This window comes from Mesoplodon densirostris, chromosome 8 (genome assembly GCF_025265405.1).
Source record: "Mesoplodon densirostris isolate mMesDen1 chromosome 8, mMesDen1 primary haplotype, whole genome shotgun sequence".
NCBI lineage: Eukaryota > Metazoa > Chordata > Mammalia > Artiodactyla > Ziphiidae > Mesoplodon > Mesoplodon densirostris.
In genome coordinates this window covers 3,133,401-3,147,208 of record NC_082668.1, presented here as the reverse complement: position 1 = coordinate 3,147,208, position 13,808 = coordinate 3,133,401, and the positions used below count along the sequence as shown (strand labels likewise).

The window sequence follows — 13,808 nt, the reverse complement described above, 5'->3', positions numbered from 1 at the left end:
CCAGCTTTGCCCCTCTCCTGCCACCTAATGGACATGGTGCATTGGTTGAGGGCAAATCCCAGCTCTGCCTTATCAGGCAGACTACTTAACGTCTGTGCCTCGGTTTCCTCATCTGTAAAATGGGGATAATAAAACACCTGTTTCATGAGGTTGTTGTGAGGATTACATGAGTCAATAACTTAGTAAACCCTAAATAAGGCTCAGGTGAAGGCATGAGGTAGCCTCATGAAACGAAGCTTCATTTATCCACAGTGGTGAGATTTGGGCCATCACGGGCCCATGTGCGCTCAGGCTGTCCTATAGACAGTGTTCCTTAGCAAGACACATACTCAAGCCAATGCACTGTACCTTGACTTGCTGCCTTGCTTCAGGCCTCATCTTCTCTCGCCAGGACTGCTGCTACAAGCCCATGCAATACTTATCCGGCAGGTGTGTTTTGACCACCTGTCGCCAGGATCGGGGAGGAGTGTTAGAAGGATGGGAAACACAGAAGAGGAGGACCTGAGGAGCTGAGCTCAGGGAAACAGGCATTGACAGTGTCTTGAGCACCAGGAATGCGGAAGCACTGGGCTTCAGCAAAGTCACAGAGGGGCACCTGCCTCTCCCAGACCTTGGGCCCTCTCTGAGCAAGTGGTGTCTAAACTTAGGAAAGTTTAGGAGTTAGCCAGGTGAAGGAGAAAACTGTTCCCAGACAGAAGGAATACCGTGAATTTTGTCCATGACTGGTCTTCCTCACTCGGGTCTCCTCTCTGCCTGGCGCCCCTCCCACCAGCTCTCTCAGAGCCAGAAGCCTCTTTCAGAAAGGAAACTTGATATTGTCACTCCACCGTTTAAAACCTATCAGTGGGGCTTCTGGAAATAAAATTCTAACTCCTTGGCTCTTGTCCCTGTCCACGAAGTGAACCTCCTCTCTCAGATGGCTCACTCCTCCAGGAGCCCTAACTGACCCTGCCAGAGCGCCTATTACCAACCACACCAGGACGCGAATGGACGTGAGAATAATTTGTATTCAACGAGCTAGAAATTAGAACAATTTGAAACAGATTTTTTAAAGTAAGTACTTTGCAAAAGTGTAAGAGCTAAAACAAGGCATGAAAACCGTAAGACAACAGGAAAGCGCCCACCCATTCCACTGCAGTCTCCCCGGAGCACCCCGGGGGTTGGTGGCTGCACGGCTCACCGCCCGGCCCCGCTCACTCCCGACACTGCGGGCTGTGGGGCGGCCGCTCCTCTGCATCCTGAGCACTGTGATGGGAACACAGCGGGCGCCCCATCCACCGAGGCGGTCAGTACCAGCCTAGCAGCCCCTGCAGGCCACGCTGCGCGGGGATCCTCGCAGCCGCAGGCCTAGACTTAGCACACGGCCAAGCGAATGGAGGTAGAAACACCGCGCAGACCCCCGGCCCTTCGGCGCGCAGGCTCGGAAACTGACTGGGCGACCTCGCCCCCGGTCGCCGCTGGCCAATCAACGCGGGCCGCTAGATCCATGCCCGCCCCAGACCGCGCCCTCAGCCAATGAGAGAGGCCCGAGAGGCCGGACCCCGAGCCCAGCCCCGGCCGGCGCACTCTGCTGTTCGCTTGTCAGGCTCCAAATAAAGTTCTTCGGGGCTTTGAATTTTTTTTTTAAAGCGCCCTCTGCAGTCTAGGCCGCCGCGAGCGAGAGCGGCCGAGTCCCCGCCCCGCCACTTCCGGTCTCGCCGCCCGGAGCCGGTGCGGCTGTGAGGGGCTGCGTTTCGCCGCCGCCGGCCGGCCGGGCATGGTGTTGGGTGCCGGGCCCGCCTCGCCTGTCTCGGGGTGCCCAGGTGAGGAGCGCGCGGCCATGCGGCGGGCGAGGGGCTGCCGCGGGCTGGAGGGTGGCTCGGCTCCCGCGGCGCCGCTGCACCCGGCGGGCGGGCCGGAGGGCGGGCGGCGCCGGGGCCGCCACAGGCCGTGCGGGTCCTCACGGCCGGGCGTCGGGGGCCTGAGGGCGGGCGGACGCTGCGGGGGGTGGGCCGGGGGGCGCGGGGCTGGGGCCGGGGCGCTGGCCGCGGCCGGGCTCCAGGGGCAGCGCGCCCCGAGCCCGGACCTGTGCCGGGCACACACACGGCCTCGCTTGCGCCCGCCGTCGCGGGGGAGCTGCGAGACGCATTGTCCGGGAGAAAACGCAGCGCCGAGTGGGCCCAAGGTCACCGGCCCGACGTGGCCGGAGGCAACGGGACTCGGACTCGGGCAGCCGGACTCCTGATCGTCTGGGAATCGGGCTAGGCCAGGGGGACGCTGAGGGTGAGGAGGAGCCCGGCTGCCGCCTCGCCAACTTGCCTGCGACTTCCCCACAGCCGGGGGCGACCACGGCTGGTTTGGAGGGTCTTCCCGGGCCAGAGGAGCGGGGAGGACATCTTGGACCGATCCGTACGGCCAAGTCTGGTGTGTAATCTTGGGTGTGGCCCCACCCTCCCTGGGTTTCAGTTCCCTCATCCGTCCCACGAGGGGATCGGGTCCGCCCTTCTGCCTTCCCTCCAGCGCCGGAGTGGGGTCAGGATGGACTGGAGTGGCCGGAGAAGGCTTCTTGGAGGAGAGGTAGGAATCTGGATAGTCATCTGTTATCCTAAGGAAGCAGCAGGGTTAGGTGGTGAAGGGAAGGGAGGGCATTCCAGACCTGAATGTCAGAGTGAGCAGAAGCTTCCAGAAATGAGCGGGGTGTTGTTGAGGAACAGGGAGGAGGCCCACCTACCTTGTGCAGAGGATTCATGGCTGAGTAAGGGGATGAAGGCAGGGGAAGGGCACGGGTGGGGGAGATGTTCAAAGACAGAAATCATCACCAGGCTAAGTGGTGCAGGGCTGGACATACCTGCTGCTCAGGTAGTAGGCAGTGCAGGAGGAGGCAGGTTTACTGCTCAGGTGGAAGGGTTGGGCTCCAAAGGTCATCAGTCAGCCAGCCATGGAGCCAGGTGGGAGGTTCCTTGGGCCCTGGCATTCTAAAGGAGAAGGGTGGGGTGTGGACTTTTTTGTGTCCTGATCTGGGCCTTTTTGGCTGGAGAAGTTGGTTGTCCCCTAGTGACCTGCAGTTCCATCTTTTACACTTAGATTGGGACTTGTCCAGGGCAGGAAGAATCGTAAATGAGGAGTTCCTCACCCCGTGAGCTGACTGGCCCCTGCACCGGTGACAGGGCCTGATTTTGCCACTAGAGGCAGGAACACTGAGTCAGTACTGCTCGATGATGAGCCTAGTAAATACGGCACATCAGAATCTTCTTTGAACAGTCTGCAAGCAGGTCCCACCCAGAGGAAGAACTTAAATGGGCCAATTACAACTTGTGGAATTTAGGGACTGAGGGTTCTGTTACCGAAAATGCTGCCATAGTCAAAGTGTAATTTGCAGTAAAGGGGAAGTTTAGTTTTAAATCACGTCTTCAAGGGGTGAAGCATACTGAAGAAAGAAAAGAGAATTCTGAAGCAAACTGCAGGTGTTCAGCTAACCTGACAGCTTGAATAATTATTTTCGTTCAGATCTCTTTGTATAGAGTTAAATTAACAGCTGTGTAGCATCCCCCAATTAGGCCTTTGGTTTATCCCTAAAGTGGTGTGTGAAAATGATACAGATGATGGAGAAATAGATGGTCATTATATACTTAGATTTCTTAGAATGTTAGGAAACTAAGTTTTGTTTTCTACAGAAAACAGAACAACAGTGTTCTCTTTTATATCTTGCATAGTCAGTGTCCAGTGTATTTTATTAAGGGCCACAAACTTGTTGAAAATTGAAAACCAGGAATCTGACTCTAAATGGAATTGAGTATGGGGCATACTCTGCCCACAGGGAAGAATTCGGTGTGGGGTAGGAGTATAAGAGAATTAAGCAGAGTCCTCAGACTGCAGCCACACAGAAGAGTGTCTTGGTGTGAGCCTTTCTTTGTATGAGTGAGTCTTGCCAGGACCCTCTGAGCAGCTCCTTCGGTGCGGGTCTGCAGGGAGCTGGGTGTGGACCAGCCATGTGCCCTAGGACTCCCCTTTCTACGGGGCTCTTTTTTTTTTTTTTTTGTGGTACGCGGGCCTCTCACTGTTGGGGCCTCTCCCGTTGCGGAGCAACAGGCTCCGGACGCTCAGGCTCAGCGTCCATGGCTCACGGGCCCAGCCGCATGTGGGATCTTCCTGGACTGGGGCACGAACCCGTGTCCTCTGCATCGGCAGGCGGACTCTCAACCACTGCGCCACCAGGGAAGCCCTCTACGGGGCTCTTTATTATGACTGTCCTAGGGTACTGCCTACAGAACTCTCTTTACACACGCTGTGCTTTTATTGCTTGACGTGTTTGTATTACCAAGGTCAGCTAGAGGATAGAAACCAAGGGGGCTTCGTGATAGGTGCATATCTTGGCCCACCATCAGGTGACCCCGTCGATGTGGTGAGAGTGATGTGTTCAGGTGTGGGTGCCTGGCAGTGGGCTTGCTGGGGAGGCAGACACTGCTTTGGGATCCAGATCTGCTTGAGGGGTTCCTGGCAGGATCGTTTGGGGGCCGCTGAGCAGTGGGGGGCTGGCTCTAGCTGGTGCTGCTGTGTCTGGTAGCTTGTGGGCTGGAGCCTCCACAGGAGCTCCCGACTCCGCCCCTCCCACCCCCGCCCTCCCTTGTGAGGGCACTTGGTAAACCGAACCATTAGTCCCCTGCCCTGGGTGAAGCTGGGAAGATGTGTGTCCATCGGTGATGGTCCTCTCCATGGGTCCACCTGAGGTAGAGTGGGAATAAAGAAACTAGCGATGGTTTGGTTTCACATTTTGTTTCAATTTTATTGAGGTATAACTGAAGTACACTAAACTGTACATACTTAAACTGTGTAATTTGATCAGTCTTGATGTACGTACGTACCCCTGAAACCATCACCACATTCAGGATAAAAACATTCCCATCATCTACATGAGGGAAACTAGTGTTTCGTGGTGACCTCTTCAATAGCTGAGTGGCCTCAGACAGCCCAGTTCCTGGGCCCTGGTTGTCCCAGAGTCCACATCCATAAAATAGCGTGGGAGTCAGGGGAGAAGTCCTTCGCAGATTTGAAATTCTAGGAGCTTGTGAGCGCTTATGTGTAATAGAACTATCTCTTGAAGCATTTAGACCAGTGACTTTTTTTTTTTTTTTTTTTTTTGGCGGTATGAGGGCCTCTCCCGTTGCGGAGCACAGGCTCCAGACGCGCAGGCTCAGCCGCCATGGCTCACGGGCCCAGCCGCTCCGCGGCATGTGGGATCTTCCCGGACCGGGTCACGAACCCGTGTCCCCTGCATCGGCAGGCGGACTCCCAACCACTGCACCACCAGGGAAGTCCAGTGACTCTTTTTAAAAATTATTTATTTATTTGTTCGTTTATTTATTTATTTAGGCTGCATTGGGTCTTCATTGCTGCACGTGGGATTTCTCTAGTTGCAGTGAGCGGGGGCTACTCTTCGCTGTGGTGCACGGGCTTCTCACTGCCGTGGCTTCTCATTGCAGATCACGGGCTCTAGGAGCGCGGGCCTCAGTAGTTGTGGCACACGGGCTCAGTAGTTGTGGCACGTGGGCTCAGTAGCTGTGGCTCATGGGCTCTAGAGCGCAGGTTCGGTATTTGTAGCGCATGGGCTTAGTTGCTCTGTGGCATGTGGGATCTTCCCGGACCAGGGCTCGAACCCGTGTCCCCTGCATTGGCAGGCGGATTCTTAACCACTGTGCCACCAGGGAAGTCCCTAGACCAGTGACTCTTAAAGGGATTAGGTGTGTGTGGGGTTGTGCATAGGTCCTGTACAGTTCAGAAGATCACATTCAATATGTTGTTTTCATGGTACAAATAATAGAAAATTAAATCTTACAGCCTTTGTGGGCTGGGGGAATACACAGAAGATGGTGTGAAAAGCTCTGTGAGGGACCTGGGTTTAAATGGTTAAAAATACTGATGGGAGGAGAGTTATTCTTATAGTTTGGCTTTCAGGATCTTGGCTTCAGCCCCTGGCTGGCAGTGCAGAGGCTGCACGATGCCTAGAGTTTCTTGTAAAAGACGTGAACCAGCGGGAGTTCGTCAGAGCTCTGGCAGCCTTCCTCAGAAAGTCCGGAAGCTGAAAGTCCCTGAATGGGTGGACACTGTCAAGCTGGCCAAGCATAAAGGGCTCGCTCCCTACGATGAGAGCTGGTTCTACACACGAGCTGCTTCCACAGCACGGCACCTGTACCTCCGGGGCGGCGCCGGGGTTGGTGCCATGACCAAGATCTATGGGGGGCGTCAGAGACATGGCGCCATGCCCAGCCACTTCAGCAGAGGCTCCAAGAGCGTGGCCCGTTGGGTCCTCCAAGCCCTGGAGGGGCTGAAAATGGTGGAAAAGGACCAAGATGGGGGTCACAAACTAACACCTCAGGGACAGAGAGATCTGGACAGAATCGCCTGACAGGTGACAGCTGCCAAGAAGAAGCATCAGAACAAATGATGCTGGGTTAATAAATTGCCTCATTCGTAAAAACAAACAAACAAACAAACAAACAAACAAGATCTTGGCTTCAAACTAAAAGTTCTGTGCTTAGGTCATGTTTTTCATCTGGAAGCTTTTAGATCATTTCCTTTTGAAAATGATCAGAGTGGTATTGAAAGGAAATTACATTAAAGCAACAAAGGAAATTATGAAAATATTGAGCTGGTGACCAATTTTTGTCCTCAATCAAAAGAAGTTCCAGGGCTTCCCTGGTGGAGCATTAAGAATCTGCCTGCCAATGCAGGGGACACGGGTTCGAGCCCTGGTTCAGGAAGATCCACATGGCGCAGGGCAGCTAAGCCCGTGCGCCACAACTACTGACCCTGCACTCTAGTGCCCATGAGCCACAACTACTGAACCCCTGCTCCTAGAGCCTGTGCTCCGCAACAAGGGAAGCCACCACAGTGAGAAGCCCGCGCACCACAATGAAGAGTAGCCCCCACTCGCTGCAACTAGAGAAAGCCCACACACAGCAACGAAGACCCAACACAGCCAAAAATAAAAATAAATAAAATTTAAAAATTAACAAAAAAAAAAGTTCCAGAATTCCTCTCCAACTGGTAAAGCAAGCAAGAAGAGTTAGGAGGCCTGTCAGATGAATGGCGGTTTATGTTAGAAACAGAAGGCAGATTCTAGAGGACAGCTCTTATCTGTAAACATTGCTGACATCTTTAGTCCTCTCTCCGAAGCAGTCAGGTGCATCACCTATTTTTGGTCTTTATTATCCTTCCCAGTGAGCTGTCAGGGAACCTGAAACATAGGTGGGTTGGAAGTAGCCAAGTGAAAAGAATCTAGTTTGGAGCATTAATTATAACTTAATTATGTTGCCATTGCCTAGCAATATAAATACAATGCAACATAAATAAATGTGAAGATACTTATTAAGGTTCTAGCCACACCTTTATTAAAGGAAGGAGGAAAGAAAGCATTGCCGTGCTCCCTCCTCACCAGAGGTGGACACTCCCTTCAGTCTGTGCTGGGCCAGGCCCTGGGGCCGCACCCTCAGGTGCACGGTCCACACAGCAGGGATGGGCAGACTTACCAGTGGACAGCGGTGGGCCTATGTGAGGCCCGTCAGCAGAGGTTGCCCTAGACCATGAGCACCCAGGAGCATTGCCACTGCTACATCCCAGGGCCTGGCGCCCGGTGAGTGTTAAATGCTTGGCTCTCCCTTGTTAAATTTTCATTCATACTTTAAAAATGAGATTTAGAGAGGCATAGAGATGATCCAAAGTCATTATGAAGGAATGCAGTGTTATTAATGTATCTTACATGCTAAATTTTTCTATAACTAAATTATGGGAAAAATATGAAAAACCACGTTACGTCATTGTCTTCGCTGTCCAGTCACTGTCTTAACCTGCTTTTGGCCTTTCAGGATAAAGGTAGCAGTGATGCTGACGCTGGCAAGCAAACTGAAGCGGGATGACGGTCTCAAAGGGTCCCGGGCGTCAGCCACAGCCTCTGACTCCACTCGGCGGGTTTCTGTGAGAGACAGGCTGCTTGTCAAAGGTAATGACCATCCATGTGAGCTGTTTTTCTATCCCATAACAAAATGAAGTCTGGCTGGAGGATCTTCTGGGATACGAAGCAGCCTGTTGCTGAATAGAAGTACCTCTTTGAAAATATTTTGAAATATAATTGCTGTCACATACAACAGAAGCACTTTGTACTCTGCACACACTATGGGACTGCTGATGGCAAGAAAACGGTATTAAAACTGGTGTGTCTTATACACTTGGGATACTCTCTGTATGGGCTGCCGGGATGCTAGGGGAAGGAGTAAGGTCCTAGGAACCAGCAGACTGACGGCTCTGGTCTCATGCTCTCATTATCCGGCTGGGGTGGGGGTGGGGGTGGGGAGTTGGGGAGGTTCTTCCGTCCTGGACTCCTCAGCACCAGAGTGTCTGACCTGTAAAGGGAGGGAGTGGAGTTCGGTAATCTCTTAGGATCCTTCTCTCTTTTATTTATTCACAGCCTGAGGACAGCCTTGTGCAAAATTGGTTCTTGTCCCAGAATTAATAATAGAGTGTCCTAGAGCAGTAGTCTTTGGAGAAGGGTTACGTGGTGTGTGTGTGACTATGCGAGTGTTTGTGTGGAACTTTTGCATGTATTCGTTGAACAGATTTACAGCTATTGAGCGCAAAGGCAGTTTCCTAGGGTCATGAGGACTCCGAAAGATCAGTTTCTGCCTTGAAGGAGCACTCTTTACTTTATGACACGTGTTTACATTTTTTAAGTATAAGGAGCTAGGAAGCACAGAGGGTTAAATGATTTGTTAGAGCTGTCTGTTTTCATGTTGTGTTAGGTGGACACGGTGGGGGTGGCTGGCATCTGCATGTCCAGGAACAGATCTGATGGTGGGAGACCTGGCATTAATGAATGCCCCGTGTTGGGCCTTCTCAGAAGCAAAACACGGCTGCGTTTGGGAAGGGGTGGGGACAGGAGATGCCGGGTTCAGGGAGACGTCAGTGGTGTACTCTTCCCTGTTCTCCCTCTGCCCCTGGATCGTGACTGAGCTCTGGCTTTCCCAGCCTGATGGGTGATAGGTTAAAGATGGAGTCAGAATCGTTTTTGACATTTTGGCAAAATACCTTCTGTGTCAGGGAGAGCGTTAGACTGAATTTAGTTTGTCACAACACAGGAAGGTTTACCCTGCGGGGTCTGGGGCTGTGGCCTGGGCCGCAGCCCCTCACTTGGGTGGTCTGATAGGACTTGGGTCTCTTTCCTGGGTGCTGGCTCAAGGGTTCCACCTGCAGAGGAAGCCAGGAGCCAAGCAAGCCAGGGAAGGGGTTTGATGCGTGGGTCACAGTCCTTCGAGGGGAGGGTGTTCTGATGCCGGGGAGTGGCGGTGAGGAAGGGGGTTGCAGCTGAGGAGGAGCGGGTGGGAAGCTGGCAAGTAGACGGTGCCATCTTCTTTCCCATGTCCTCGTCATGGCTGACAGCAGCGCCTGTCTGCTGATCACTTGGGGCCAGGCCCTCTGTTGGGTACTTTATAGGGGCAGTTCTTGTTTGACTTTCGCTAAGCCTTGCCAGGTGGGTGGTTCATTTTACAGCTCAAGAACTGAGACTCGGAGGTTCAATAACTTGCCCAGGTCACAGCTTTATTGCAGCAAGACAGCCAGACCCGCATTTTGGGGTAGGGCAGGTACTTGGGGAACAGACCGAGCACGCAGAAACCGAAGGAGCAGAACAGAAGCGTGAGTCCCCAGAAGAGAGAATTCAGGGAGGCACAGAGGCTCCCACCACACGCCCTCCTGCTCAGGGATTCCCCGAGAGCTCTCAAATGACTCGGGGCCGTCACGCGGCCCAGGGGAGCCCACTGAGGCCCATGAAGCTGGACTCTGCCCCAGTGCCTAGGACAGGAGATGTCTTTGCCTGGGTTTACAGGACCCAGCTGAGGTCCTTTGATTTTGTGAGGCTTATCAAGGAGAGGTGCAAAACCTCCGCAAGAGCCACCTGTTTCCATTCTCTCAGAGACACTGGGGGTTATTAGGTTTCTGGGCCCAGAGCACTTGCAGTTGACGGGTGGTTGTGCAGCAAGGCTCAGTGTAACACGCCCCTTGTGTGGCCTGCTCTCTCCGTCTGCCTCGGGGGTGGCCAGGCCAGTGTGGGCCGGGCTGACTGAGCGGTGAGTAGTTTGGGCTCGTGGTGGAGGGTAGGTGGAGAGGAAGGGTGGGCCTGACCTGAGAGAGGACGCTGTAACGAGAGTGTAATCGCGTGATAAAGAACGCTCTGACTGCTGGTGATTGTTTGGTCGGCACCTAGAGCGCTCCTTCAGAAGGTGGCAGCGGCCTTCGTTCTGGGGATTTCTGATGCTGTCGTGGGCCTGGAGAGGCACTTGGAGGGGTCGTTATCGTGAGAGTCCCTTCTAGCGGAAACTCCCCTTGGGGACGTTGAGGAAAGTCGGTGATCCGAGTTCAGAGAGATTGCTGCAGTTGGGACTGTCATCTGGGGCCGGGGCTCACGTGCCAGTGTCACTCATGAGGGTCAGTGAGTGGTAGAGCCGTGTAGTCATGTGTCTCTGGGGCTCGGTGCCGTGGGCTGGGTTCCCGGGAGTGGGGAATTGGGCGTGCGGCGTCGTTATTAAAGGGTATCCTTGGGACTGAGGCCTGTGGAGGGTGGCGCAGGGAGCAGGAGCAGGCGTGGCCCTTCCCAGCGGTCCCCACTCAGGTGAGATGGTCAGGCCTTCCTGCTCTGCTCGACCAGTCGTCATATGGGTCTGGCCTGAGGTGGGGCTCTGGGCAGCCCACACAGTCCCTGGAAGGGTCGAGAGCTGAAGGCCATCTGCTGAGAGCCCTCGCCAAGAGGGCATCTGGGCCACGCGTCCATCGCCCAGAGGAAAGACCACAGACACTTAGAGGCAAAAATATGTTTTTAGCTGGTCCACTGCCATGCTTGACTGACCATACATGGTGGAGATCTGGCTTGGTGCGGATGGCTGTAAGGTTGACGTGGGAGATCGGAGGTTGACAGGGACACTTGCCCCTAGGGGTGAGAGCCAGTGGTAGCTGCAGAACTGAAGCCCTGTTCTTTTTCTTGGGATAGTGGGCCCAGTTCTGAAGGTGACAGGTGGAGTCAGCTGTCCCTGGAATACTGTGGCCTGCCTCGGAGCAGCTGGCCAGTGTGAGGCGCTACCACACTCGCACCTGGGCCATACCAGCTTTTCATTGGCACCCCTGGGGTCATTCTCAAGGACATCCTCCAGGTTGGAACTGGAGAGGCGCTTGCAGCAGCAGTCCCTGGAGGGTATAGAACGATCAGATGTTTCTGGGCGAGGACTGAGGGCTGCTGTCTGCCCTGAATCCTGGGAGTTGGGGACACTGGGGAGAGAGAGTTTCAGGTCTGCGCATTTCCTTTTGGCCCCAGCTCAGGTCTGGGCCTCTCTGGGAGCCATCACCAGTGCTTTCAGCCACAGGGCAGATGGCACTGCTTTTCTGGTGGACCCTTGTGGTTCTGCCGAGTCCATCAATTTCTGAGTCTGATGATGCTCCCCACCTTCCAAAAAAGCCTCTGGGCAGAATGACCTACTTTCTTGTCTGTCTGAAGCTTGGCACTTTTCATATAATGGGAGCATGATTGTGTGTCTCCCTGTCCTTTGACCTGTTCATGTGACAAAGATTTTAATGCCTGGTGTGTGCCGGCCTCCTGTTAGTGGCCCCTGAATACCTCAAGGGGCTCCAGGCAGGCTGGCAGGAAGCTTTTGCTAAATGTGGAGATTTGGAATTGAGCTGACTGAGTTCAGGGCCAGGTCTGGAGTTGGGAATGAACCTACAGCCATTGTCCAATCAACCCCTGTGCTCCATGTGGCTCCTGGTGTTCTCTTGTTTCAGCAGCTGTGGCGGCTCTCCATACTCTGAGCCCACTCTGCAGAGCAGAGAGGCCTGGCTGCCCACCTGCATGGGCTTCCCAGCATTCAAGGTGCAGGTGTCTCCACGAGGTGCCTCACAGGGCCTCCTTTGGGTGAGCACTTCTGTGTCCACATGAGCGGTCTGGTCATGTGGTATAGGAACGGCTCCGGTTCAGGGCGCTTTCTGGAAGAATGGGCGAAAGAGAACCATTTATTGTTCTCTAGAGCTGCTCTCTCCATGCCAGGCCCTGCCCAGGACTCTGGAGGTGGGCTCAGGGTTGGCTTGTCATGTTGGCAGGGTATTCAGAGCATTTAGCAGCGTTTGAAGCTGTGGCTGTGTGTTCCAATATGTGTTCTAAAAACGAGGGCAGTGGCCCAAAGAGGAGGAGTCCTGCTAACGTGGAGTAAGGCAGCTGGCCCAAGCCTAACCTTTAAATGCTTGGCTGCAGGGTTAAACACCAGTGAAACTGCTCAGGGAATTTGGTGGCCCTCAGGTGTGCCAGACAGCCCAGGAATGGGGGTGGGCAGGGAGGATCTGTAGAAGACACATGAGGGCTCAAGTCAGCTTTGTCTGTTCATGTTGAAAGTGGGTGATACGAGGCCTTGGGGCTCCATTCCCAGAGACTGCTATGGGGCTGTGCTGGCTTTCGGGGTTACATCCTAGCTTCCCCACAGTGTGGAGGGAGGGGGCAGTGAGTACTCTGGGCCTGCACTCTGCAGTGTGCTGCTAGAAGGCCCTTGGAATGAGTGGAAGGGCTGATGTGGGGCTTGGTGGGACTCTTGGGCAGTAGCCATGCCATCTCTGGGGATAGGATGATGCCGCTGGGGCAAGTGTCTCCCCCATAAGGGCACTGTGCATGGATGCTGGTGGTGCAGAAGAGGTGCTCAAGGCATAAAGACAGACAGGAGGCTAAGAGATAAAGTTCTAGTTCAAGAAATCGAAGAGGTAGTGGTTCAGGTGGAAAGAGGTAATCAAGTCTCATGGGACATAGCTGCCAGCTCTACCTGGGTCAAAGGGCACAGCTGCCCTGCCTGATGTTACCTGATGGGGCTCGGAGCTGGCTCTTGCTAAGAACCATCTGCATCTGTGATTGGCCTTTGTCTTAGTCAGCTCAGGCTACCATAATAAAATACCATAGACTGGGGGGCTTAACCAATACACATTTATTTCTCATGGTTCTGGAGGCTGGGAAGTCCAAGATCAAGGCATCGGCAGATTCAGTTCCTGGTGAGGGCCCTCTTCCTGGCTTGTAAGCACCTGGTGTCTTTTCCCATAAGGGCACGAATCTCATCATGAGGGCCCCACCCTCCTGACCTCATTTGACCCTAATTACCTCCCAAAGGCCCCACCTCATACCATCACATGGTGGGTAGGGGTTTAGGGCTTCAGCATAAGAACTTGGGCGGGGGACACGGTTCAGTCCACAGCACCTTTGGAATGCCTCAGTCCCCAACTGTCTGAGGAGAAAGGCTCCCCGTGTCTCAGGATTTTCACACTGAGAGTACTGCCACCCTGCTGGCAAGTGTGCTTGTTTGTCGAGCATTTCCTGAGCACTCCCAAGTGTGCCAAGCTCAGGCCCAGGCACTGGGGTCCCAGGGCTGGGTCAGAATCTACAGCCCCCACCATGAAAAGGGCACAGGTTCGAGTGGCAGGTGGTGCGGAAACAGCTAGAGCACTGTGTTGTGGGCAGCCTACGGCAGAAGGGGGTGAATACGTGCTGTGTGGGGGCCATTGTGGTAATGGGGTGGATTTTGTAATCTGATATTTCAGGGCAGTCATGCTTCAAGTGGGCTCTGTGGTTTGATCTGTAGTTAGAAAGGAAAAGCATCTAATTTCTCAGAAAGAAGTTGTGCAGCCACTTCATTGTGCAAGGTGCCAGGTGCCTCCCCAAAGGCTGGGCCGGTGAGCCGGAGAGGTGTTAGCATCTTTGGAACAGGCGTGACTTTAGCAGTTTAAAAACATCTGAACTTCTTGTTACCTTCCAGGTGGGGGTA

The 13,808-nt window shown here is 54.0% G+C and overlaps 1 protein-coding gene and 1 pseudogene across 2 annotated transcripts in view; both read left to right on the top strand.

Moving 5' to 3' along the window:
- Positions 1 to 1,667: 1,667 nt before the first annotated feature.
- UBE2F (ubiquitin conjugating enzyme E2 F (putative)) overlaps positions 1,668 to 13,808 on the top strand; it is a 51,890-nt gene continuing 39,749 nt past the window's right edge. The window contains exons 1-2 of one of the 2 annotated variants that reach the window (XM_060105780.1): positions 1,668 to 1,802; positions 7,842 to 7,975. In XM_060105780.1, coding sequence (XP_059961763.1) covers positions 7,858 to 7,975 — 118 coding nt within the window. In that variant the 5' untranslated portion in view covers positions 1,668 to 1,802; positions 7,842 to 7,857. The remainder of the gene's footprint in view (positions 1,803 to 7,841; positions 7,976 to 13,808) is intronic. The other variant, XM_060105779.1, reaches the window with a different exon arrangement.
- Positions 4,377 to 6,421, top strand: LOC132495427 (small ribosomal subunit protein eS19-like; annotated as a pseudogene).